The following is a 27,994-nucleotide window of genomic DNA, read 5'->3' on the forward strand; positions in this document are numbered from 1 at the left end:
GATCTTGGTAACTTGGAATGAATAAGGGTCGGTCAATTTCCAGTTCACACGTTTCGCAAAACTGAGTTTCCTGTTAAATATTTGGGAAAGTCAGAGGAGAAAGGAGCCATCTTAAGGAGGGAGGGGATTTAACTGTATGGCTCTATTGCTCTTTGGACTGTGTTTGATACTGGCCTTTAGAAATAAAAAGACATTTCCTTTAGAAATAAAAAGAAATAAAAAGACATTTCCTTTAGAAATAAAAAGACATTAAGAAACAACTTAAACTGAAAAGTCATACTGGCAATGAATATACAAAACTGCACTATGTGGAGCTATGCCATTGGTTCATCCAGGCCGCCATTTTATCCTCTGATTGGTAGTGGTGCTTCAAAGATCTTTCCCAGCCCTGCTCCCTGAGGTCTCTTTGAACAGAGGGGCTTGGTGTTGAACCTGGCACCCATTTTGTAAATGTTTTCTCTGCCATGGTGTTTCTCAGGCCTTAGTGGACCAAGTTCCCCAAATCCTGGGGGAGAGGTGCCATGGCTCAAATGCAGAGCAACTGTTTGGCATGCACAAGATCCCAGGTTATGCCTTGGCATCTGCTGGTCAGTTTCTGGCAGGAAGCGTTGTGAAAGACACCAGCGAGTCTCTTCTAGTCTGAGTTGACGATACTGATTGTGATGTTCAAATCTTAGAGCAGCAGTGGCGTAGGAGGTTAAGAGCTCATGTATCTAATCTGAAGGAACCGGGTTTGATTCACAGCTCTGCCGCCTGAGCTGTGGAGGCTTATCTGGGGAATTCAGATTAGCCTGTACACTCCCACACACGCCAGCTGAGTGACCTTGGGCTAGTCACAGCTTCTCGGAGCTCTCTCAGCCCCACCTATCTCACAGGGTGTTTGTTGTGAGGGGGGAAGGGCAAGGAGATTGTAAGCCCCTTTGAGTCTCCTGCAGGAGAGAAAGGGGGGATATAAATCCAAACTCCTCCTCCTCCTCTTCCTCTGTTAGTTGACTTTTACGGGCTTCTTCTTCCTCTTCCTCTTCCTCTTCCTCTTCCTCTTCTTCTTCTTCTTCTTCTTCTTCTTCTTCTTCTTCTTCTTCTTCTTCTTCTTCTTCTTCTTCTTCTGCTTTGTTAACACATTTTATGATGACTAAGATTAAGAAAATGGTTTCATATGCTTCATAACACACGGGCGTATCTATAAAAAATAGCGCCTGGGGCAAGGAGTAGAAAGTACGCCCCCCCATGCCAGTGAAATTCCTGCCCCTTGCTTGCCCTGTGCCTCCCACCTCTCTCCAGAGACACGTGTGTGTGAGCAGTGCAGAGCTTCTCTTAGGAGAGCAGCCGCCGCTCCATTTGCTTCAGCTTTTCCGCCCCCCACATGACTAAATGGCTGCAGCCCAGGGACATTTGACCCCATATGTCCCCCTGGGCAGTACGCCCCTGTCATAACATACTGGTTGAAATGTTTAGTGAAAACGGAGAAGACAGAAAAATAGCCATGTCGTGGTTTGTCTCAGTCAAATTGGTGTTTCGGTTTCAGAGTTCTGAAGAAGACACTCGGTGGGTGGAAGAGCTCCTGAAGATGCACACGGCTCGCGTACGCGACATCGAGCTGCTAACTGGCATGGACTTTTTCCGGAAGACCAACCGAAACTACTCAGAAATGCTTTCTTTAAAGACGTACCTGCATACGTTCGAAAGTGAAATCTAACTTCCCTTTCCAGTTTGACGCATCCTCTCATCAAGTGGTGTATATTTTTATATTATATTTATTAATTTGAAACAGGACATTAAAAATTATTAGTGTGTCTTAATCTCGCATCCAATCTTAAAACGTTTAAAGTCTCGTGTCGGTTGTTTTCTCTTTTGATTCCTTTAGTGGAGGGTGTGTCTTTGGGTCTGATTTAATAAGCAGAACTCTCTGTCTTTTCGTTTTGTTTTGTTTGTAGTGCTGACGCTTGAGTCTTTTGGTTGAAGCTTTCAGATGGTGCTGCGGCATTGGCACTTGTGTTGCAAAAACATTAATTCTGTTTTCCCCCCAGCACTCCCTTGTCTGGTTTTTAGTCCTGAACTGTGTATCAAACATGTAAAATGACAATTACTATTAATTATACGATAGACATATTTAAGCTCCATAGAGAATAGAAATCTAAATATAATAAAGCCACACATTCAGTTTTTTTTACTTGGTGTTCCTTTCTTAGACAGTGTTTGAGTATCAGAAACCTTCCATTTTTCTGGGATTTCCAGCTTGTTCTTTATGATGGGTAAGCGGGGCATTAGAACATAAGACAATCAGACTGAAGGTCTGGCTAGTCCACCATCCTGTTCCTCTTTTGCTTCAAGAGCTAGTGGGGTGTAGTGGTTGCAGGGGCTGATGGGAATTGTAGTCCATGAACATCTGGAGCGCCATAGGTTGGCCACCCCTGTGTTAGAGCATTGGACTAGGATCTAAGAGACCTTGGAAATTCACTGGGTGTCTTTGGGCCAGTTATATACTCTCAGCCTACCCTACCTGTCGTGGTAGTTGTAAGGAAATTGGAATGAAGAACAAGGTAAGCCACTTTGGTTCCCCATTGGAGAGAAAGGTGTAGTACAACAGAATTACATAAACAATAGTGCAAGCTAGATGATTTTAGGAAACCCACCCACAGGCCTTCTGGCAATGATCAAAGCCAGAGAATATTGAATCCTAGAGTCAGAAGGAGTTTTATAGGCAGTGGTGGGATCCAAAAATTTTATTAACAGGTTCCCATGTTGGTGGGATTCAAACTGTGGCATAGCGCCAATTGGGCTGGGTGGGGCACAACGGGGGCGTGGCCGGGCATTCCAGGGGTGGGACATTCCTGCTGGCTGGGCTGGTGAAGGGATCTGCAGCCACCGCGCTCGTCCCATGGGCAGGGAACGCATGCACGCAGGCGCAGGCTGCCACACACGCCGGAGCACCTTCTGCTAGACTGCTTCAAGTTCTGCTACTGCTGAGAGGAGGGCGTAACTAAGGCAAAAATCACGTGGCAAAATCACCAATTAGTAACCCCCTCTCGGCACACACAAATAATTAGTAACCTACTCTCGGGAACCTGTGAGAACCTGCTGGATCCCACCTCTGTTTATAGGCCATTTAGTTCAACCTCTTTGCTCAAGGCAGGTAATCAAAACCAAAACACCCCTGAAAGATGGTGGTCCAGAAATCCACTTGAAGATCTCCAGCAAGGGAGAGCCCTACAGGCAATTGACTCAGTTGTCGAACTGCACACACCATTAGTAAGTTCCTCCTCATGTGCAACTGAAACCTCCAGTAATTTAAGCCTATTAGATCTCATCTTGCCCTTTGCCCACCTGTATGTGACCAGATTTGTGTGTACTTGAGCAGTATGATAGAGTCGCTCTCTGCTTCTTCAAGATTCCAAAAGGGGTCTCCCCATCTTGTTTCAGGATTACACGTTCAACAGATCCTATCTCTTTTCTGACCCATGAACTCCGTGTTTACATGTTAAAGTAAGAGCATTCATTCAAAACCTACATATTCAAAGGCTAAAAACACACATTGAAACCTTATGTAAAACTGGGCGGCAAAGCAATTTTGTCAGTCGGATAAACAAAAAGGGGGGGACGTTGGTGTCCCAGCCATAACCACCATATAAGGAAATGCTCTGAATTTAGAACTGAGGGACAGTGAGGCATGTCACAAGGCTAAAGTTAGGTCTTTTTCTTGTAAATTAACTAATGACTTCCCACACTTCAGTCTGGAAGAATGTTTGTGGTTCCAGTCAATAAATGTGTGGGTTAAGTAGATCCTTTCTGAAATCTTCTTTCTGGAAGTCAAACCTGCCATCTGGCCAATGGATGGGAAATTCACGACTTCCCTTTGAAATTTGAAGCCTCTTCCACATTGCCACAGCCTGTTTATTCTAGTACATCTGATTTATCGTTTAGATATTTCCTTCTCTATTACTACAGGAGGAAATCGGCAAGAGACTGCAGCAGAAACAATTGTGCTTTACTGCAGCTCTTAATTTGGCAAAAAAATTGGGGTTTTTTTTGTGGAAGTTTAGGCTACGTGTTTCTCTTCCTTCAGGTAATGTTGCTGCACCAGGAATTGCTTTGGCTTCCGTTTTGGGTTGGTTGTTCTTAATAATAAAAATAGAGGCCAGTGGCGTAGCGCCAATGGGGCGGGGCGGGGGGCAGCGTGGTGGAGGCAATCCGGGGTGGGGGCAGGTGGCGCCGTGGCAGGGGTGCAGGGCGCGCGCATGCCCCGGGCGCAGTTCCCCCTCACTCCACCCCTGATGGAGGCTGAAACATTTCTGAAGAACCACTTCAAAATGTAACTGCAGTAATGCCAGAGTGCCTGTGCAAAAGGGGGAAAAATGGAGGAGGATTGTTTTTCTCTGTCACAGTTGAAGGTTTGTGAAATGATTTCACAGAAAACATTTCCAAGACACAAAGTTTGGCCGCTGGGAAAATCTGTGCTAAACTGTGCTTTAAAGCAAACCATTTGCATGCAGATACAGGATAAGGAGAGCTGGCAGATTCAGATGGGAAGATAAAGGAGCCAAATTTATTTTTATATTGATTCAAAAGGGAGGGATCCACAGGTCCCACAGATGAGTCCAATTCCAAACCCACTCAAAGGGTAGATAATTGGTGGGTAGGTAATTTCCTAAACTTGTAAGAACCATTTGCTATATCTCTTGTTATTGTTATCCTAAGTGGTATGCTTCAATTCATGACTACGGTTGAACCTGGTCAGATAAATTAATTACGTATAGGTCACTTCATCCCTAAGGGCTTGAGGCTGCTCACACATCATTTCTGTAAATTATGAACCAACATAAACATAAACTAACTCATTAAAATTCAGCAGCAATTAAAGCAATAAATGCAGATTAAACAACAAGCTTGTGTAAAAACACACACACAGGCGCCCGGTCTAAAGGCCAAAGGAGAAGGGAGGAGAGGCAGGGCCCAGGATGGAATCAGGGCCCTACCAGGATGGAATATGCTGCACACCCTAAGCAGGTCATTATCGGATCAGTACATAAATGGGTGGTTGTCTAAAATGCTGCTTAGTTCCATGGAGGAAAGGTGAGGAAGAAATGAAATGAAACAAAACATTGGAATGTCATCGATCTATGAACCACAAGTCTTTTATACAGGATGTGACCTCATGTCCTGTCTAGTTTCCAGTTCCGGCTCCTTCCATATGACTTTGTAAAAGCATAAAAAATTAAATATGGCCCAGATGCCTTTGCAAACAGATCATACAAATACACTAATCAGAAAGTCAGACATGGTTGCACTTGGTGGCAAACCCAAACTTTCTTTCATGAAATGTATGGTTACCGGGTCCCCCCTGGCAGCTGGCAGGGGATGCTGGGAGGTGGGTACAGGGAGGGGGCAGTGATCTGTCTCTGTGCCTGATGACATCACTTCCAGTGTGATGCAGAAGTGCCAGCATCATACTGGGTGAATGTTGTAGCACTTGTCCTTCAACTGTATGATTTCCATATAGTTTACTTTTCGGGAGAAGGACAGAGCGTTCCCCTGGTGCGTTGCCAGTGCTTCTGCATCACGCCAGAAGTGACGTCATCACATACAGACGCAGATTGCTCCCCCTCTTTCGGCTGGCCTGCTTCTGCCTGCCAAACAACTGAGTGTTGGTGGCAGCAGAAGGAATCCTTGAGAGGTTGCCCTCCATACCCTGTTTCCCCGAATATAAGACATCCCCGGAAAATAAGACGTAGTAGAGGTTTTGCTGAAGTGCGAAATATAAGGCATCCCCCGAAAGTAAGATGTAGCAAAGTTTTTGTTTGGAAGCATGCCTGACGAACAGAATACAGAAATATCAGACATCCCCTGAAAATAAGACATCGTGCATCTTTGGGAGCAAAAATTAATATAAGACACTGTCTTATATTCGGGAAAACACGGTAGTTGAGCAGCTGGGAACCTTAGTGAAGTGGATTTTAAAAGCATGATAGTACAGGGTGTAATTAAAATGAATTTTGAACTCCTAAAGATTGGGGGAGGCAGGGTTTGGGAGGTCAGAGCTTGGTGCGGGGCAGGAGCTCAGTGGAATATAATGACATGGAGTCCATCTTCCAAACCAGCCATTTTCTTCAGGCGACCTGAAATATGCCATCAAGATCAGTTATATTACCAGCAGATCTCCCGACCGCACGTGGAGGCCGGGAACGCTTGATGAAATTTTCTGGCCCAGTGAAAGATTTGCCCTTCAGAAGTCCCAGTTATTAAATGAGCTTTTTTTCCCTCTCAGTCTATCTTTTTTATAGAGCGAAGAGCAAATATTCTTAATTTCTGAGGACATTCAGTGGTCTGACTGAATCCTCATAAAAAGGATATGTCCCCACGGGCCAGTGATTATAGGCCTCACCTTAAAGTGTGCATTGATTCTCACAAACAGGGATTAAAAGCACAGAACGCTTCACAGTGAGGTGCCAGCCGGGAGTACGATCCACTTTGGCTCTGGAAAGCAACCGCAGTTTCCAGTTTTCAAAGTCTGTCTGTCTCACCATGTTCTTGGCAAACCCTCCTGTCCGTTGCTCACAGTTCCTAACCTGCACTAAAAATAAGGTAGATTGATTTTCCAGAAGCAGCTGAAAACAACCTTTGATCTTCAGAAATAGGCCCAAGGCCTGCACTGGCATAGGATACACATAAATTAATCGACCTTCATTTGCATCTGGAAAATCGTACGCTTCTGCAATTTGGCTTTGCCTGTCAGTGAATGAGCTTGTTGGCTTGCCTAGGTGGAGTATTGGTTGTCTGACTGATAAGGCAAAAGAAGAAAAGGATGAGAGAAGACCCTACCCCCAATTAGCCTTGTTTGGGAGGTTAGCGTGTTCAGCCGTGGTCAGTACTTGGGTGGGAGGCCACCAAGGAAGACTGAGGTTGTCATGTGGGAGAAGGAAATGGCAAACTGTGTCTCCTCAACTTATGCCTGGAGTTCCCTGTGGCAGAGGCGTAGCCCCAAGGGGATGGGGGACGCGATACACCGGGTACTCACCCCTGCGGGGGTGTGGTGAGGGTGTTTCGGGGGTGGGGCAGGGGACGCACCAGTGCACCGGGTGCTTTTTCCCCTTGCTACACCTCTGCCCTGTGGTCACCATGAATTTAGGAGTTTAGACATAGAATCATACAGTTGGAAGAGACCCCAAGGGCCATCAAGTCCAACCCCCTGCAATGCAGGAAAACATAATCAAAGCATTCCTGACAGATGTCTATCCAGCCTTTGTTAAAAAACCTCCAAAGAAGGAGACTCCACCACACCCAAGGACAGTGTACCACAATCAAACAGCCCTTACTGTCAGGAAGTTTTTTCCTGATGTTTAGGTGGAATCTCCTTTCCTTCACCTTGAACCCTCTACTCCTGGTCCTAGTCTCTGGAGCAGCAGAAAACAAGTTTGCTCCCTCACCAAGATGACATCCCTTCAAATACCTTAAGCATGGCTATCATGTCACCTCTTAACCTTCTCTTCACCAAACTAAACATACCCAGTTCCCTAAGTCTTTCCGTGTAGGTCATGGATTCCAGATCTTTGACCATTTTGGTTGCCTTCCTCTGGACCTGTTTATGCATGTTGTGAAGAAAGTGAACACAGAAACCCGTTCTGCCTTGCCACCAAATGCTAGAGCTTGGGAAGAGGGAACCTGATGAAGCTGATGTTCAAGACTTCTTAATGCATCGTTCATTTGTGGCACACAGTGCTAAAAGACATGGTGTTGGCTTCAAGCTTGGTTCTAATCTAAGCAATATATTTATCATCAGAGGTGGGATCTAGCAGTATCTCACAGGTTCCTGAGAGTAGGTTACTAATTATTTGTGTGTGCCGAGAGGGGGTTACTAATTGGTGATTTTGCCATGTGATTTTTGCCTTAGTTATGCCCCTCCTCTCAGCAGTAGCGCGCAGAACTTGAAGCAGTCTAGCAGGAGGTGCACCGTCGTGCGTGGCAGCCTGCGCCTGCGTGCTTTCGTTTCCCACCCAAGGATCGGTACAGCGGCTGCGTCCTTGCCACAGCCCCGCCCAGCAATGCCCCACCCCGGAATGCCCGGCCACGCCCCCATCGTGCCCCACCCAGCCCCATTGGCGCTACGCCACTGTTTGAATCCCATCACCATGGGAATCTGTTACTAATTTTTTTGGATCCCACCAGTTTATCATGCTCCTGGTTAGGGTTGTGATGTGCAGTGTCAGTACTTGCCTTGATGCAAAATATAATATGCATTGCATGGTGCAAAGGGTTAAAATAACCCTGTCCCCTTGAGATGCGTTTCACGCATTCTCTTCCTTGAAATTCTGGAGATTTCTTATACCACAAGTCATGGCTGACCTTCTGCAAGAAAGTGTAGAAGTTATATCCAAAGCTAGGCCACTGAGAGCCATAGACTGTTGGATCATTGTCGGTGACAGTCTGGAATCAGAACACAATACCTGGCAGAAGCTATTGTCCCTTAGGAACATAATGCCAATGTTCAAAAAGTTTATAAATATATAGAAACACAAATAAATATATATATATACATACACACTCTACAGGGTTTTCAAGGCCAGAGATGTCCAGAGGTAGTTTGCCATTGCCTGCCTCTACACAGCAACCCTGGAATTCCTTGGTGGTCTTCCATCCAAATACTAACCAGGGCAGACCCTGATTAGCTTCACAGATTTAATGAGACTGGATATCCATGTGGGCAGGCTCGTCATTCAAAATTGGCAATGAGTTTTCATTTGGCGCCATCTAGTGGCAACTCAAAATGCAACAATGCATGGCAATGCAATTAAACTACATGCAGAAGAGTGTTTTAGTGAAATTTGGGGCGCACTTAGTGATTCTGAGGTCCTGGGGGAAAGTCCAGGCTGGAGATGCAGAATCATGGCTACCCCGCCCCCCACCAGAAACTCCCACCAGTCTGCCCTGCTGGGGCCAAAAAGTTGCTGAAGCCACTGTTTATGACCTGGCCAATTGATTAGCTATTGGTCAGTCAGCCATTGCTTGCATGTCAGTGAGCACAAACATCTGAAGTTATAAAGTTAACTCTATTTCTTTGTTTGAACAGACACAACACCAGAGAGGAGACACAAGGCAGAGACATCATGTGAGACAGCGGAAAGGTAGCAAGATGTAACCAAACATACGGTAATGTAGATGTGTAACAGGAAAGAAAGGATTTCTTATTTTATCTCCATGTAACCCTCCCCTTATCGTTAGTAAACTCGTTTGCACCCAGATGTGCAGAGGTTTCATCTGGTGAATAACCACAGGACACGTCTTGGAATTAAAATGGGCCGCGGCCCTTTATTGAGGCAGAAGCTGGGCAAGCAAGAGGAGCACATCCGAGCAGCCGGTCAGCACCCCTGGCTGAACCCCGGCACCAACCCCAATCCCTATTGGGGAGGACAGAGAAGGTACTGGGCCACCTGGGCGCCCGCCCGTTGTGGCCCCCTTCCTGCTGGGGTGTCGGGCTTGATTGCAGAGGCCTCCACGGTATGCGCCATGAGCCCGCCCCACCCCAAGCCTCTTATGGAGGCCCCCAACCACAGTGAGGTCTGGCACGCAAGCCTGGCCTCCCCATAAGGATGCACTCCTCTGCCCAAACCGCCAAGGCTGCGACAAAATGAGCAGTAAAATACCCTGCCCAAATAGTAGTTTGCTCCAGGCGTCGAAGAAGGTCAGAGCAACCGGGTGCTGCCTAATATATAGGGAGTATGCTCCACCCCTTACGCTTGTGCGCCAACGTGAACAGGCCGGGTGTGGCTTGGCCACATGGCCCAACCAGGGCATGCATGCTCACTACTCTGGAGCTCACCATGTGCCCTGCCCCCTGTTGCCATTACGGCCTAGTTTAAGGTGACCACATGGTCACCTTTGTGAACCAGGACGGGGGTAGGCGGCTGTGACAGGACGGGAAACGGCAGCACCCCAGAAGGCCGTGCTCCTGCGGCCGTGTGCACGGCAGGCTGCTGCACTGCCTTACACCCCAGAAGGCAGTGCGGCAGCCTCCAAAAAATCGGGACAATGGAAATAACCCGCGGATGCAGGACAAATTGTTTGAAGGCGGGACTGTCCCGCCAAAAGCGGTTCATCTGGTCAGCCTAGCCTAGTTGAATCTAGTGCCGTTATTTATACAAAACTGAGAATCTGTATTTTCTGTTCTACTCTAATACACACACACACCCCAACAGTTTTTTTCCTTCCGATCACGCTACTCTCTTCCTTTGTCCACCATGAGAACTCTACAATCTCTCTCCATCCTAGCTTTGATAGATAACTAGAGACCTTTACTCTGCCTTTCTCTTATAATAACAAACTTCTACTTCTTTTCCGAGTAACAAGCCTAAGTGTGAACTTATTCCTGAAGCAGCCAAACTATAGCTGTGCTTTCAAACAGAACCAAAGGCTTCTTTGGGGGCACTATATAGCTTGACCCTTCTGCCCTATACCAGTTAAAGGGTTTTTTAAAAAGTGCCTTAGCCTAGAATCAGGGCAATCCAATGTGACCAAGGAATTCATACTTCCCTCCCATTAGAAGCAAGATATTTACTTCCCTATCAAATACATGTCTGGTTTTGTAAAAGGGAATCCTGGGAGGACGAGCGAGCCAACAGTGATTACTAGAAACAGCAATGACACAAATTGTGATAGACACTCAGGCAGTGGCCGCAGTTCCCTGCAGTGATACTTAGTGCCTGCTGGAGGCAGCAGAAATCTTTTTTCCACTTTGTCTGCCTCAGGGCTCAGATAAACAGGACCAATAGGCAGTAGGTATAGAAATCCTGTCACAAATGTAATTCTAGCCTTACATCTTTAGAGTTCTTCCCTTCCCTAGTTCTGGAATCAGTGCTAAGTGCTATGCTCCTAGTGATAAACCACTGCTAATTCCTTGGTGAAATGGTATAGCTGCACTATAAATTTGCATCAGATTTGGAGTATTAAGTTCGACAGTGTGTTGTCGAAGGTCTTCATGACTGGAATCAACTGGCTATTGTACGTTTTCCGGGCTGTGTGATCTGATACTTTTTGCCTGCATCTATGGCTGGGATCTTCAGAGGGAAGATGTATTTCTCTCTGTGTGTTTCTGTTTGGGCCACGGAGATCTTACTGTGACATGCACCTGAAGATGCCAGCCACAGATGCAGGCAAAATGTTAGGAGCAAAAACTATCAGATTACACAGCCCGAAAAACCCACCATAGCCAATATTCTAGCTTTCTCCAAAGACAACAGAGAAGTACAGTTTGGTGAGGGGGCAGAAAATTCCACTCTGTTTACTGTCTACTTTTCCCTTCAGACAGCTACCTTGGGAAGAACAGATGGCTATTGCACCAATCTGTGATATGGAGACACAACCCTATGCAAGGTTTTAGCCTGAACATAGCCATAGATGCAAAATGTTTACCTCTAAAAGTTCTAAAAAGTTTCAGGCAGCAGTAATTCTAAAGGCTTGTAGCTGGGGCTATAGGACAGAGTAGGCCAACATTCCTCAGTCTTTGGCCCTTTCCGCACGGGCCCTGACGGGGGTGCACCCCACGGGACTGTTTGCATGGACGGCCCCGGTAGGGGCGCAGGCGATGGCGCAGCCTTTGCACAGGCTGCGCGGTCCCCAAATGCCTTACCTTCGTCTCCTGGCTTCCGGCGCGTTGCAGAGGCCAGGGGACACCCCCCCAGCCTGAGTGAAGGCTCTGGAGTTGCAGACCAGGGGTGTGTGTCCCCTGGCCTCTCCAATGTGCCGGAAGCCAGGAGACGAAGGTAAGGCGTTCGGTGAAGGTGGGGGGAGGGGGGAAATGGCGCCTTCCACTCGCTGCCGTTCACACGGCAGTGGGTGGAAGACACCACTGTTGAAAAACCTTGCTCCTGGAGCGAGGTTATCAGTGGCATCTTCGCGCCACTTGGGCGTTCCGAACACCACCCCAGGGATGGTGTTTTTAGCGTCCCTGGGGCGCAGTTATCCACCTGTGCGGAGACAGCCTTGGTCAGCAAGTTCCATCCATTAAATTTACACTCTTCAGTCCAGAACAAACTTGAGAGTCTAGTGCCTGAAGAATCTGTAAATTGGAGCATTAATTCCTACATATTGGAACAGAATCTCCCAGACACTTCTAAATTTTGACTCAATGCATTTATACTCCAATTACATCCCTAATGGGAACCCAAAACATCATTACATCATTTTCCTCTTCTCCATTTTCATCATTGCAACAGCTCTGTCAGACAGGTTAGGCTGAGAAGGTGTGACTGACTCAAGATAATCCAGCAAACATCCATGACAGGGAGGGGGGGGGGATGTGAACCCAAGTATCCCAGATTGTAGTCCAGCACACTGACCACACTGGCTTCATCAAGTTCCTTTATTCCCAAATTCCAAGAGCAGCCATCCCTCACTCCATCGTGAAGGTCTACTTCCACGGTACCCCATACTTCAAGGTTCCATCTGTCAGCAGCTTCCTCCTTCCTTATGTCCCCCACCTGATAAGTATGCAAAGTGTACAAATGCTCTAATTCCATAGAATGGTAACTCGATACACACAATCATATTTGCAGGTGAGAAAATTTCATATCTGTTTACCAATATCTGCTTACCCAACCATATCTGCACACTTAGGATTGCAGCCTAAAGCTTTAAAGAAATGACTCTGCCATCTTCTCAAGAGCCCAAGAGTCAGAACTGATCTGACCCAAACTGGCCTTTTCTTTTAGATTAGCAATGAACAGTAACGACTTCTCAATTGGTTCACAACAAAAGTTCAGTCGCAAGTTAAGAAGTCATTTTAATCAGCAAAGCTTTGAGAAAAATAAGATTATACTATGTATGCTTTCTATTTACATTGCCATTTCTACAAAACAGAGACCTGCAGTGAAGAGATTTACAAGTTTGCTTTCTCACCCGTGACACAATCCAACCCATGTGCTTCACAGTACAACACAAAGTGACTACTACTGGTTAGGCAGCTGGGGGCATCGTTTAAGTTGAAACACCCTGTGTGAAGTTCTAAAGTAGGAGTGTCTGATCTTGGCCCTCCAGATGTTCCTGGACTACAATTCCCATCAGCCCCTGCATGGCTGATGGGAATCTTAGTCCATGAACATCTGGAGGGTCAGGATCAGACACCCCTGCTCTACATATTCGTGCTTCAAGTAGCCCAATTCACAGTACAAGCCCACGTGAGTAAATCTATGTGAGTTGCCCATTGGATCACATGTATCTTCCAGCTCCCATTCCTGCTTTAATCTAATTTTAAACATGGTCAGGAGGCATTAAAGAATCCACAAAACAAGTTCAATGTGCCAAGACTAGATGGGAAAGGTTACCATATTTGGGGTTGGCCTCAAACTTTTCAGAGCTGGCTTCAGGAAAAGTAAGAACCTAAGAAGAGCCATGCTGGATCAGACCAAAGGTCTATCTAGTCCAGTGTTCCGTTCACACAACAGCTATTTCTAGGAAGGCCACAAACAGAAGCACTGCAACAGCATTAGCTTGACCATACTTGCCAGCAGCTGATGTAAAGAAGCATAATACTTCTGATATACTTCCATCATGCTTAGTAGCCACTGATAGCCCAATCAGCCATGAATTTGTCCACACCCCTTTTAAAGCCTTCAAGTTGACAGCCGGTACCACATCCTGTGGCAGTGAGTTCCACAAATTAACTATACACAGTGCAAAGAAATATTTCCCTCTGTCCTGGATCTCTCAGCCTTCAGCAGCAGTGGATGGCCTGGATTCTAATATTATGGGAGAGGTCATCCATCTAATATGATTGCCCTCCATGTAATGCCTAATTTATACCCCCCCCCTTTTTTCCTAGGCTGAACAGCCCTAAGCATTTTAACCAGTCCTCATAGGGCAGCTGCTGCAGACCCCTGATCAATTTGGTTATAGCTGAAGATATCTGAAAGGGGGACATGATTGCTCTCTTGAAGTATTTGAAAGGCTGTCACTTAGATTAGGGCAGGGAGCTGTTCCTGTTGGAAGAAGATAGGACAGGCAATAATGGGTATAAATTATGGGCAGAAAGGTTCCAACTGGATATTAGGAATAATTTTTTTTACAGTGAGAGTCGTGCAACAGAGGAATCAGCTGCCTGGAGTGGTGGTGGTAAACTCCACCTTACTGGCAGTCTTGAGCAGCAGCTCAACAAACAGTAGTCTGGGATAATCAGGAGTCTGCAACCTGTGGCTCTCCAGATGTTCATGGACTACAGTTCCTGCCAGCCCCTGCCAGCATGACCAATTGGCCATGCTGGCAGGGGGTGATGGGATTTGTAGTCCATGAACATCTGGAGAGCTGCAGGTTGCAGACCCCTGATCTAGGCCAACCTATGGTGCTCCAGATGTTCTTGGACTACAATTCCCATCAACCCCTGGTAGAATAGTCAATTGGTAGAGCTGATGGGAATCATAGTCCATGAACACCAGAAGGCCCGCAGGTTGGAGAGCCTTCCTCTAGGCCCCTGGTGGCGAACCTATGGCACTCCAGATGTTGCACTCCAGATGTTCATGGACTACAATTCCCGTCAGCCTGGGAATTGTAGTCTATGAACATCTGGAGTGCCATAGGTTCGCCACCACGGCTCTAGGCTGATCTTGTATTAAGCAGGGGGTTAGACTAGATGGCTTGTAAAGCCCTTCAAACTCTATGATGAGCCCATGAAGGGCAGTGCAGAATCTCATCACCACTTACATGCCCTTCGCCCATGGCAGAAACGCCTTGAAAATGGCATCATATATAAACCTTATCATCTACTCCCAACACTGGTGCCATCTTGGAGACATCTCATGGCCAGCAGTGAAAGAGTAACAAACAAAGGGAGGAGGTATATGTCTGATGCTATATGGCAGTGGTGGTGAATCTTTGGCACTCCAGATGTTATGGACTACAATTCCCATTAGCCCCATGCTGGCCATGCTGGCAGGGGCTGATGGGAATTGTAGTCCATAACATCTGGAGTGCCAAAGGTTTGCCACCATGGCTATATGGGTAACAGCTGCTGCCTAGAGAAGGAAATTTGGGGTGGTGGGGGTGGTTAAGGGTTCTTAGCACCAACACACTATGAGTTTCACCCTTTCTGGGAGCTACGTTCATGTTCTTACTATGAAGAACCAAATCCTGAGGCAGACTACCTAACTGGGCTTTATATAAAACTCAACAGGACAGCCCTGTCATCCCCCCCACCCCCCAGGTTATGTATAACTTCTCTCTGTAGTTAAAGAGGGGTAACGATAAGGCCTTAGAAAAAGAAACAGCATGCCTGTGGTATTAAAAAAATAATTTGTTCTGGGGAAAAGAATGTAGAAATCTGGCTAGGGACGAGCTAGTGCATGAACGAGCAGGAAAATTTAGTACCTGCAGTTTCTAGGAATTTCTTAGACGTCAAAACCCTCATTGAGTGGCTATGTTCTCCTCATGATCCCACCCATGGAAAATAACTTTACACAGAAAGATGCCTCTACATGCATAAGAAATGATTTCAAGGAACTCCACAGACTCTGAACTGGGTCATTTCCAGAGGCACAACTGGGCCTTCACCACTCCATTAAAATAAAATAGATAATTACAAGGAAACGGGAGATACATTACCCATTGGGTGTCCCTCCAACACTTACGTTATATAAAACTTAAGTTTCTTTATTTAAATATCTCCCCAGCCACTCCCACGAAAGTAATTTTCAAGTCCTGTTTTTATTCGGCCCTCTTCAGTGAAGCTGCCTGAAGAAAGAGTTATAATTCTGAGAACAGCTGCCGTGACAAACACAGGTAGAGATCGACATTACGGGATGCTTGATGGTGCCTCCGTGGGGACAACGGAACTCAACATGGATGGTTTTGGTGCTGTGAGGAGTGCAACATCGCCCGTCATTGCAGACCCCACAGTAACGGGGCTTGTACATCTGGACGCTGGTGCAGTTCTTGTACTCCAGGCGAACGGCTGTTAGGGACTTCCTGGTTCGGATGCACTTCTTGCCCTTCTAAGAGAGGGACAGGGTGTTACACAATGATTTTGGTTATACAAACAACAAAGAGCAGCAGTGGCGTAGGAGGTTAAGAGCTCATGTATCTAATCTGGAGGAACCGGGTTTGATTCCCAGCTCTGCCGCCTGAGCTGTGGAGGCTTATCTGGGGAATTCAGATTAGCTTGTACTCTCCCACACACGCCAGCTGGGTGACCTTGGGCTAGTCACAGCTTCTCGGAGCTCTCTCAGCCCCACCTACCTCACAGGGTGTTTGTTGTGAGGGGGGAAGGGCAAGGAGATTGTAGGCCCCTTTGAGTCTCCTGCAGGAGAGAAAGGGGGATATAAATCCAAACTCTTCTTCAAAGCTGCATTCAAGCCACTGAGGAGAGCCTGCTGTGGATCTGGGATTGCTCCCTTCTGCCCAAACCTCGTACCATCATGAGAAGAACTCATCTGCTTCCAGTATAAAGTGGTCTGGCTGGGTCTTGTAATAATCATGCAGCCACGCCCTCCCTTCCGCAAATTGTGCAGAGAGCTAATTGGTTGGACCTAGTGGCAATCAGGAAACTACTCCGCCCTGCCCCAGGTCCAGCCAATCAGGGAGCCACCCCACCATTGCAACAGCACAACCCATTATTACCAATGAAAAAGTTTTTTTTTCCTCAAGAAGGGTTCAATAAATGATTACCTTGGATAAACAAGCAAAAGATATGGAAGGGCCAAAAATCCACACTGGCTTTGGAATCAGGTATATAGCTTAAAAGTAGGATAGAAAAATGGACTGTCCTGCAGCAGAAAATAATATGTCCTGGGTCCAGTAGGGTGTAATGTCTCTGTGACCACTCCCACTATTTCCACAATCAACTTTTAAGAAATTTTGGGTAAACTACAACTGGTAAAAATAACTGATCAAGAAAGGAGCCTTAGTGTGCGAGCTGCAAGTAGCCCTTTTTAAATTATACAGTAGCAAAATTTCCTAATTTAATTCTTGCCTCATGTGGGCACAGTCACCAGCACCTTCTACTAAGGCAGTGGTCTGCAACCTGCAGCTCTCCAGATGTTCATGAACTACAATTCCCATCAGCCCCTGCCAGAATGGCCAATTGGCTGTCCATGGACATCTGGAGAGCCTCAGGTTGCAGACCCCTGTACTAAGGAAGTCCAAGTACCCTTTACAGCCCCAATGCTGTAGAAAACATTTTGGTGCCCTGCCTATTTAAATATGCATCATATGGAGCTGGTTGCTTTACTGTATGGGCATTCTTTGGCTGATACAGCAGCTGCTACTTCACAGACTCATTTCTATTAGAATTTTCAGTTGCCCACTTCTCACTTGAAAATTCCTTCCCATGGTCCTCATACCCTCCTCAGTGGAGACATGGGGACAAATGAAGGGTGCAAATATCACCATGGTGAGCAATGCTCCAGGAATTCCTGCAGTCTCTATGGTATTTATCATAGAGAGCATCTGAGAGAGTTGCTAGAGAACACTTCCAAGTTTTCATCTGGAACTGATGTTGATTGGTCACATCATGTGATGCTCCACCTGTGCCCCTCTCAAAGCCCACAAGGGTGCAAGGCGAAGATTTAGCAATCCTAGTTTCCATGCTGCAGTTATACAATCCCCTAGGGCACAGGTATCAAATTTGGAACATCCCCTCCAGATGTTCATGAACTTCAATTCCCATCATCCCTTGCCAGTATAGCCAATGCTCATGTTGAGAAGGACTGATGGGAATTGTAGTTCATGAACATCTGGTGGGCCGTGAGTTTGACACCCCTGCCCTAGGGGGAAGAAGAATCTGCAGACTATTGCTGCCTTTCCTACAAGGAATGCTGTTTGTAGCCGTTAGCCATAAAGTGTCTGTTCTGGGCCACATAGCAACTTCTGAAGTCAGATAACAGAAGGAGGAAGAGTTTGGATTTATACCCCGCCATTCTCTCCGGTAAGGAGACTAGAGGTGGCTTACAAACGCCTTTCCTCTCCTCTCCCCACAACAGATGCCTTGTGAGGTAGGTGGGTCTGAGAGAGTTCTGAGAGAACTGTAACTAGCCCAAACTTCATGTGGAGGACAGGTGAATCAAACCTGGTTATCAAGATAGAGTCTGCTGCTCTTAACAACTAAATGAACAGCTCTCTCGTGTGGCTCAAGGTAGCAGATTAAGCCATCCAGTATTGGTAAGGCTTACTAATTTTGGAAGCAGAGGGGCACTTCTGTTCTGTATGCCTACGACATGCAATACTTCCTGCAATGCTGCTGCTAAGCAGTTCATGATGTTGCCATACATTCCAAGATGAGCCAGCTTTGCAAATAGAATGACGAAAACTTTCCAGGAGACATCACCTAACGTGACATGTCCAGCCTCGGGCCCAAACCCTTGATCAATTAATAATATATGGATCCTTAAGTCCTCTTCTGTCATGCTTTGGACACACAGCAGCATAGAATCGTAGAGTTGGAGGAGACCACCAGGGCCATGAATTCCAATGCAGGAAGATACAATCAAAGCACTCCTGACAGATGGCCATCTAGCCTGTTTAAAAACCTCCAAAGAAGGAGACTCCACCACACTTCAAGGCAGGGTATTCCACGGTTAAGAACATAAGAACATAAGAACAAGCCAGCTGGATCAGACTAGAGTCCATCTAGTCCAGCTCTCTGCTACTCGCAGTGGCCCGCCAGGTGCCTTTGGGAGCTCACATGCAGGATGTGAAAGCAATGGCCTTCTGTGGCTGTTGCTCCCGATCACCTGGTCTGTTAAGGCATTTGCAATCTCAGATCAAAGAGGACCAAGATTGGTAGCCATAAATCGACTTCTCCTCCATAAATCTGTCCAAGCCCTTTTTAAAGCTATCCAGGTTAGTGGCCATCACCACCTCCTGTGGCAGCATATTCCAAACACCAATCACACGTTGTGTGAAGAAGTGTTTCCTTTTATTAGTCCTAATTCTTCCCCCCGGCATTTTCAATGAATGCCCCCTGGTTCTAGTATTGTGAAAAAGAGAGAAAAATGTCTTTCTGTCAACATTTTCTACCCCATGCATAATTGTATAGACTTCAATCATAGCCCCTTCAGACGTCTCCTCTCCAAACTAAAGAGTCCCAAACGCTGCAGCCTCTCCTCATAGGGAAGGTGCTCCAGTCCCTCAATCATCCTTGTTGCCCTTCTCTGCACTTTTTCTATCTCCTCAATATCCTTTTTGAGATGCAGCAACCAGAACTGGACACAGTACTCCAAGTGCGGTTGAACAGGACTGACTGAAGATACACTTGGGCTTAAAGAAAAGCATTAGAGCTTTTTCTCAAAGCCACCATTAATGGCTAGCTCAGCAATAAAAGTTGTCTGGGGGAACCATGCCCTACAAAACCACCCATCACTCATGGCAGTCATTGCTGTCATGTCTGTGTTCAAGGTATGTTCTTCCTTGTGCAAGTAATCTACATAAAGCCCGCTATGTTTGAGGAGACTGTCAGCAGCCGAGCCCTACCTTATCTGGAAGCAGGCTGTTTTCACAGGGCCGCACCTCACAGAGCCTGGTCTGCTTTACCATCTCGCACGCCGGGTTTTTGTTGGTGACACGAGTGGAGACGCCCATCCCGCAAGTTGTGGAGCAGGCACTCCACTCCGTTGTCTGCTCGATGCAGTTGGTGCCCGAATCAAACCCACTGTTGCCCGGAGTGGCTTCCGGCCTGTATGCTGAAAGCAAAATAACAAACGTGTCACAAGTGGAAAATTCGCTAGTCGCATTCGGCACAGGTTAACCTTATTATATCAGCAATAAGGAGCCATTTGGAAAACCTGAAAAATATTGACACTTAGTCCAGAAGAATTGCTGCATACTGTGGGGAGATAGAAGAAATCCTGCCCCCACCCCCACCCCCAAGAAGAGGAGTTTGGGATTTATACCCTGCTTTTTTTATCATAAAAGGACACAAGGTAGCCTACAAACTCAAAGGTCACCTAGCAGGAATGTAGGAGTAGGGAAACAAATCTGGTCCACTAGATTAGAGTCTGACACTCAGGTGGAGAAGTAGGGAATCAAACCTGGTTCTCCAAAGTCCACCTACTGTTAACCACTACACCATACTGGCTCTTCAAGCAGTAGGAAAGAGGAAAAGGACCTGCCAGGGCATCTCCTGGAGTTGTCATTTGCCACAACAGACCCTGATGCTGTGAATAACAGCGTTATTTGGTGTCTCTCCACCTCTTGCACCTGAGACAATTGCTTAGATATTCCTGGAGGATGGCCCAGCCTCAACACAAAAGAACTCATGGAGCCATCTTTGTGTTGCTAGGAGAGGCTGGTCAATGCTTCACCTTCTAGTGTACATGGTCCCATTTGTTATGACATCCAAATGCAATCACCTGGACAAAGTGGGAGCTGGCTTCTCTGAGTTTAAGTGCCAGCTTATAAGGAAGAAACAGACTTCCTTTTATCCAGGTGCTTGTACTTGGTCATCTCTACAACCAACTGGTTCTGAAACTAGGAAGTCATCAATGATTCTCCAGATTTGAAAGGAAGGAGAAAGCATGCATGTGACTTAACCAGTTCCATGCCTGTTACAAACAGATAGAGGGTCATTTGTGATCTCTGAATGCTTCGTCTTCCTCCTCCCCTTTTGCCAAGGCAATCTGCAAGGGCGACCACCTCCCTGCAGTGTAAGCCACGCATCTTCCCCCCTGCACAGCCTTCCCAGTCACAACACGATTGTTTACTCAGTTTCTGCATTGGCTTTTTATGCTAATGTACAAAGAACCAGTGTGGAAAAAAACTTAATTGCTTTATATCCAGAGCCATAAAGTAATTTCATTAAATAGGCTATTGTTGAACAGTTTTGTACAACATAGCTTTGGCCAATTATGAGAAATGCACACTGTCAAGACACCCAGAGGGTTTATGACCCTGTTCGGTGACATCACAGCTTATGCTGAAGCTGTAAAATGTAAACATTACCGAACTTTACAAGCAGAAGAGAGTAGTGTTATGAAACGCACTGGAAAGAGTAAGAATGAGAAGCGACCTTGGAATGTGTTTGAGATTGTAAGTATGTATGATTTCAAATGGCTTTTGGACTTATTGGGCTGTAGCCTTCTACCCTACTCAACTAAGGACAGTATGTTCCAGCAACACCAGGCAGATATGGGAAGCTCTTCCTCCAGTTGAAGGCACCACCCTTCGCTGAGTAATAAGTCATGTCTAAATGACCACTGGGAAGAAGTCTGATCAAAAACATGTTTTAAGATGTTTCTCTCCAATGGAAATGGAAATATTTGCGACTTATGCAAGCAGGGACTTGGATCCACCAGGGACTTCCAGGGGTGGAAGGGATTTCCACAGATAAAAGGAGATCCTCTTTAATATGTTTCCACCTCCCTCTGCAAACCAAAACACATCTCCAAATGATGATCCTGTGGGAAAGGGAAGAGAAATGGGGTGGGGGGTGGGGTCGATCAGCCACAAACTTTTCTAGGGAAATCCTCTGTGGAATCCAAACTATGGACCACAATGTACAACCTTCCAAGTTACAGTTTACTTCTTCATTGGCCAGAAGGGGTGCTGGGACCAAGTCTCAAGAGTAGTTTCTCACAAGAGAAACTCTCTCCTCAATCACCTCTGATTGTGAACTACTGAATACTCCCCCCTCCTACTCCAAGGCAATATACTGGGGAACTTGCCTTGCCATCAAAACCATGAGAGTTCCCAGCCCACTTTTAGGCCATGAACAGCCTGATGAACACCATCAGATCTTCTAGCTCACAGGAAGTTGCCTCACCAATGCTTACCTGCCAGAAGCAACCTGGCAGAGAGACGTCAACTAGGTTTGTTAAGTACAGATCCAGATTAGAAACTGACAAGATTTTCAAAGTGTAAGCTTTTGAGAGTCAAAGCTTCTTTCATCCGAGCTTTAATTCTCAAAAGCTTACATCCCAAAAATCTTGTTGATCTCTAAGGGGCTACTGGACTCAAAGCAACCTGTTCTACTTCTGACCAGCACCATGACCTTTGGATGCTATCAGTTAGACTGCCACCCAAACTATCACACAATTGGAATGAGCATCATGTGCTAGAAGTGGTCTTCAAAAGTCTTGAAGCCTACCCATCGCAAAGAACATATTCTGTATTGTTGGAGGTGTTCATGGCTGGAATCAACTGGCTGTTGGAGGTTTATGGACTGTGTGACCATGATCTGGTTGGTTTTGCTCCTAACGCATCTATGGCTAGCATCTTCAGAGGCAAGCCGTGGTAAGGTGTGTTTCTCTCTGTGACTCTATGCCATGGAGAGAAATGCATCTCCCCGTGACACGCCTCTGGAGATGCCAGTCATCAGATACAGGTGAAAAGATAGAAGCAAACTAAAACTGAACAGTGTGGGTTTTCTAGCCATTTCAAGTAGTGAATGATTTTGTTTATTATATTTATACCCACCCTTTCCCCGCCTAAGCTGGGCTCAGGGCAGCTTACATAAATACCTTCAAACATCAAGACACAATTCCATTACGGTACATAAATTAAAACAAGAACCAATGGCCATGAACCGGTATCCAAAGGCCCCTCTAGCCTACAATTCGCTTCCAACACTGCCCCATCATATATTCACCCTGCCCATCATATATTGAATGAAATAGTTTTGGAAAGAAGGCAGACAAGACCAGCTGGACAAAAAATGTTTAAGAACATAGCTTAAGAGACTATTTTTGGTACCTTATTTTTTGTATGGGATGCGTAGAAGATTTGCCATTGATTCCTTCAGTCAAATTATGCCCTTGGAAGAGGGTTCTACAGAAGTAGTTTCCAACCCCATAGCTCTCACCTGGCACCGCCAAATCTCCCAAGTCCACATCTTCTTTAGTGTCGCAAGCCCACTGCTCACAGCACTCTGTGGGGATTTCGATTTTCCTAGGGAAGGGGCATTCCGGGCCTGGGAGCAGGAGGTCCAGGTTGCAGCGTGGCACGCAGCCTATCTGTCCATCTCTGCACGTACAATGGTATTTACAGCTTGGCTGGAACGTCTCACCTGTCCGGTAAATCATTCCGTCGAACACACAGTTGTCTCCATCAAGGTCTGGGGCAAGAAAGGAAAGCAATCAAATTGCACTTGAATTAGACACGTCAAGTAAGCTACCATTCCACTATGAGAAGTACTACATGAAGCTACGCCTGTTGGCTTACAGATCTGCTTATTGCAAGCAGATCTGTAAGCCAACAGAAGTAGCTTTATGTGGTAAATCATTCCGTCGAACACACAGTTGTCTCCATCAAGGTCTGAGGCAAGAAAGGAAAGCAAATCAAACTGCACCTGAATTAGACACATCAAGTACTCTCTCCAGAGCCCAAGCGCATGCTCTGCTTCCTTTGGTGACCCAGCTAGAAGAGACCTCCCCTCTCTGCTCCCAGGAGTTTTATCAGTTCCCTGGCCACACCCCTCTCTCAGGGTCAGTCTGGGTTAAGATATCTTTCCCCACTAGGTCAGGTAGCTCTTTCTGATGTCCCTCTAGCATTTTTAAGTCATCAAAATCTATGATACTTGCTCAGAGGGGAGGAAGGAGCCATTTCCTCACATACTTTAACATGCTTAGACTCCCTGAGCACCAGAGTGGCTTAACATATGTACAGTTAAACAGAATACAACCCTTATATCTTGTTCTATTTCCCTTGGACTATCCCGTAGGGAGGGGCCAAAAGGTGTAGAGCAACTGCATTGCATCAAAAGGTCCCCGGTTCAATTCCTCGCATCACCATTTCAAAGGATCTGGCAGTAGAAATGCGAACAACCTATTCCTGAGATTCTGGAGTGAGTAGACAACAGTAACTGTATGGGCTAACACCTCGTTCAGTATAAGAGCCAGCATGGTGTAGTGGTTAAGAGCAGGTGGATTCTAATCTGGAGAACCGGGTTTGATTCCCCACTCCTCCACCTGAGTAGCGGAGACTTATCTGGTGAATCAGATGTGTTCCCGCACTCCTACATTCCTGCTGGGTGACCATGGGCTAGTCACAGTTCTTCAGAGCTCTCTCAGCCCCACCTAGCTCACAAGGTGTCTGTTGTGGGGAGAGGAAGGGAAAGGAGCTTGTCAGCCACCTGGAGTCTCCTTACAGGAGAGAAAGGTGAGGTATAAATCCAAACTCCTCTTCTTCTATAAGGTAGCTTTGTGCGTTCACTAGAATGCCCCACCTTTTATGCCGTCTACCCGACCACGTTTGTTGAAAAAAATGGAAAATGCAAGTTCACATGCATCTCTGAGGCTTGTGATTTGCTGCTCAGGATTCCTCTGGAAACCTGAACAACTTCCTGCTAACTTGGCATCCACCACGTTTCACAGAGAACTGGAAGGCACTCCTTTGAATGTTTGTACCATGATCACTGGGGCTACTGCACAGGACGGCCGCTCAAGTCAAACACAAGCAGCCAGATTCGTTTCCTCCTTGATTACTCTAGCAAGTGCAAGAAATAACAAGGATTTCCCCTGTGACGGAGCTCCCCCAGGTTCAGCCAAATAACTCACTGGCTGACAGGGGATGATGGGAACTGTAGTCCATAACATCTGGAGGGCCGCGAGTTTGACACCTGTGGTGTAGTGGTTAAGAGCAGTGCACTCTAATCGGGAAACCCAGGTTAGTTTTCCTACTCCTCCACATGAAGCCTGCTGGGTGACCTTAGCCTAGTCGCAGTTCTCTCAGAACTCTCTGTCCCACTTACCTCACAAGGTGCCTGTTGGTGGAGAGAAAGGAGTTTGTAAGCTGCTTCAAGACTCCTTATGATTGAGAAAGACTCCTTATGATTGAGAAAAGCAGCATCTAAATCCAAATCTCTTGGATCTTTTTTAAATTTTCATTTGAAAGCAGCCAGAAGGGAGCAGAAGGAAAGGCAGTACTGAGAAAGAAATTGACCCAGAATTGCAGTTTTCTTGATCTCAAGGTATTAAGTGTGATCAAATGTGCCTTGTTTCAGGTCAGCCTGTGCTGGCAGGGGCTGATGGGAATTATAGTCCATGAACATTTTCAGCGCCACAGGTTGGCCACCCCTGCAGGAGAATCTTCAAGGCAAGAGATGTTCAGAAGTACCTCATAGTCCCTTGTCTCTGTGTAGTAAGCCTGGACTTCTTTTGAGGGCTCCCATACAAGTACTAACTTGGAGCAACCCTACTTAGCTTCCAGGATCTGATGAGACAAACTTGGGCCATCTGGATCCAATGCATTTGTATATTTACCTCCCCCACCCCAATTAATACTAGCCCTATGGAGAAAGTGGGAAAGAACCTATTTTTGAGGGGTCAACAGCAGCTTTGGGGGGACACCTCTAAGAAGAATTGTACCCTTCACATATGCTTTGGCGATGCACAAACTGATCTATAAGGTCAAGAAGCCCCAATCTCACCCGTATTAGCCACACTCCAGGCAGACTTAGAAAAGTCACTCTCCCTTTACTATAGAAGAATAGTGGCCCATCTTACAGGGTTGATGTAAGGTTTGCAATGACAAGCACATGTAGATACTTCTAACATGATAAAGCACCACCTCAATTCTAAGCAGCCTTGCGTTCTTTCAAGCAGGACCCTCGGGAGATGTTGTGAAAAAGTCCTTCAATAAAATATTAAGCAACAAGGGAGATAAACACCTCAAGCAGACACAAGTTTGTTACTGCAAAGCTTACAACAACTTTGAAGGGTAGGTCTGCATTACCACACGCTCAAGCAATAGATGAACGAAAGGCGAATCCAGTCAGAATGATGGACTACTAAGATTGGCAAAGACACTACCCAGAGCCCACCCACCCTGTTTAAAGAGAAACCTGTTAACAAACAGGTCATCCTGGGGTCTATCAACGTCAACATTGGCTTCTCTGAAGGCAGTTTTCCAAGGTCTTAGGTTAAAGTTTTTCACATCAACTTGAAAATGCCAGGAATTGCACCTGGGACCAGTGCTAGAATTCGATGAAGAGAGGCCCGAGGCTATCCCAATCCCCCCCCTCACAACTAGAGGAAGATGTAAGAATGTTTTAAAGAAAACTGAGTAAAGCCAAGGATGACGACAGGTGTTTAAAATTCCAAAATTCTCAAATCCTCCTCTACAGGATGCTGAAGGGTTGTTCAGAGACCACAGTGTGTGATGACAGAATGGGTAAGACAGGGTCAAAAATACGACACACTTCTGCCAGAGGCCCTCGGCTTCAGCCTGCCAAGCCTAGAGGTGAACATGCCAAGAACGTTTTGCATGCAAAACAGACCCTCTACCCATGACCCGCAGCCCCCTCCCCAAATCCATAATGCAAACGTTGAAAGTTGCCCTGAGTTCCTGCAAGGAGCACACAAGTTGAGCAAAACAAAAGCATCTTTCCAAAACTCTTTGCAGGAAGTACATAAACCTGGCCAGTACCTGGATGAGATGGTACCACAGGGAGTCCTATGGCGGGAATAAGGTGGGGGTCTACTTTGCAACAGACAGGATGCTCATCAGAGGCCCCTTCTGCACATGCAGAATAATGCACTTCCAATCTACTTTCACAATTGTTTGCAAGTGGATTTTGCTATTACGCACACTGCAAAGTGCACTGAAAAGTGGATTGAAAGTGTCTTATTCTGCATGTGCGGAAGGGGCCAGAAAGATGCCGAGCTTTGCAGCGCCGAGGGAGGGAAGGTGGGTGTGCCTTACCCATGCAGATGCCCAGATCGGCCGTCGTCCCTGCACTGCGATCGCAATAGAGGCCCCGGCTCTCCTGGCAGGGCAGACGCCCCGAGCAGCTCTCCCCGCGCTGCCGGGCGCAGACCAGGCAACAGGCGCAGCCGTCCAGCACCGCGGGCACCCCGGGGGCGCAGAGGGGCGGGTCGGGGGGGCACTGGCACGGCAGCCGGCACTCGGGCTCCTGGCCGCACACCTGTAAAAAAAAAAAGACACCAGCGTCGTCAATGCCAGCGCCTTTCCCCGCCCGGCTTCCCTCCAGGAGCGCGCATGCAAACCAGCCCAGGCTATTCACCGTGCACAGGAGCGAGAGGAAAAACGCCGCTCGGGGCAGAGCCCGCCAACCCCGCAGAGCAGGCTGCATCGCCACTGGCCTCGCCCGTCCGCGGTTGCGCGCCTGGAGCCCGTCCATCGAGAGGCATCGGCAGGCCCCCGCGCGCATCGCTTTTGGAGCCGGTTATATACAGCGCCTCGCCAATCCCCGGCCTCCCATTGGATAAAACGCGCAGGGACTGCAGCCAATCCTGAGCTGGGGTATCAAGTTCTAGTTTCCCATCGCCGTCCTCCGAGCGAGGGTAAAAAACGGGGGGAGGGGGGTCGCGCACCTTTGACTTGTGGACTTTAAACACGTGGTCCGGTTGGTTTCACTCCCGGCTTTCCAAATTTAGTGTAGTTCATTCTCTCCCCCATATCATATCCTCAAAACAGTCCCATGAGGTTGTTAAGGTGGAAACACATCACCTCATCTTTTGTAGGATTGCCAACTTGCAGGTGGAGGCTGGAGTTCTCAGCAGGAGGAGGAAGAGCAGAAGACGTCTGGACTTAACGGCTTACAAAACCCCTTTCCCTTCCTTTCCCCACAACAGTCACCTTGTGCATAGGTGGGGCTGAGAGGGTTCTTGAGGGGACTGAGACTAGCCCGAGGTAACCAAGCAGGCTTCACATGTAGGAGAAAGGAAACAAAACAAATTTATTGGATAAGAGTCGGCTGCTCACAGGGAGGAATGAGGAATCAAACCCAGTTCTCCAGATTAGGGTCAACTGCTTTTAACCACTACACCGTGCTGCCTGTTTAGATTATGATCAGTTCCACTGGAGAAAAGGGCAGCTTTGGAGGATCCCTCCAACCAGTGGTGGGATTCAGCAGGTTTGCACCACTTCGGCAGAACCGGTTGTTAAAATGGTGCTTGTTAATAAACAGTTGTTAAATTATTTAAATCCCAACACCAGAACCGGTTGTTAAATTATTTGAATCCCACCACTGCCACCAACCTCTTTCCCTAAACTCAACTGTCCCCAGGTTCAGCCTCCAAATCTCCAGAAATTTCCTAGCCAGGAGCTGGCAAATCTACTTCACTCT

The 27,994-nt window shown here is 46.8% G+C and overlaps 2 protein-coding genes across 3 annotated transcripts in view; one reads left to right on the forward strand and one right to left on the reverse strand.

Annotated features, from left to right (window-relative positions):
- ENPP2 (ectonucleotide pyrophosphatase/phosphodiesterase 2) overlaps nucleotides 1-2,166 on the forward strand; it is an 88,332-nt gene extending 86,166 nt beyond the window's left edge. The window contains exon 23 of the mRNA XM_048508597.1: nucleotides 1,419-2,166. Within this exon, the coding sequence (XP_048364554.1) occupies nucleotides 1,419-1,696 (278 nt within the window). The 3' untranslated portion in view covers nucleotides 1,697-2,166. The remainder of the gene's footprint in view (nucleotides 1-1,418) is intronic.
- Nucleotides 2,167-14,976: 12,810 nt separating this feature from the next.
- Nucleotides 14,977-27,054, reverse strand: CCN3 (cellular communication network factor 3). 2 transcript variants are annotated; one of them, XM_048508459.1, is made up of 5 exons: nucleotides 26,930-27,054; nucleotides 26,608-26,830; nucleotides 22,769-23,020; nucleotides 19,444-19,652; nucleotides 14,977-15,965 (listed from the first exon to the last, which is right to left on the reverse strand). In XM_048508459.1, the coding sequence occupies exons 1-5, from the start codon at nucleotides 27,044-27,046 to the stop codon at nucleotides 15,696-15,698; spliced, it is 1,071 nt and encodes a 356-aa protein (XP_048364416.1). In that variant the 5' UTR covers nucleotides 27,047-27,054; the 3' UTR covers nucleotides 14,977-15,695. The 2 variants fall into 2 exon arrangements, with proteins under 2 accessions (XP_048364416.1, XP_048364415.1); XM_048508458.1 differs by having other exon boundaries at nucleotides 14,977-15,968.
- Nucleotides 27,055-27,994: the final 940 nt, after the last annotated feature.

Source organism: Sphaerodactylus townsendi, linkage group LG09 (assembly GCF_021028975.2).
Source record: "Sphaerodactylus townsendi isolate TG3544 linkage group LG09, MPM_Stown_v2.3, whole genome shotgun sequence".
NCBI lineage: Eukaryota > Metazoa > Chordata > Lepidosauria > Squamata > Sphaerodactylidae > Sphaerodactylus > Sphaerodactylus townsendi.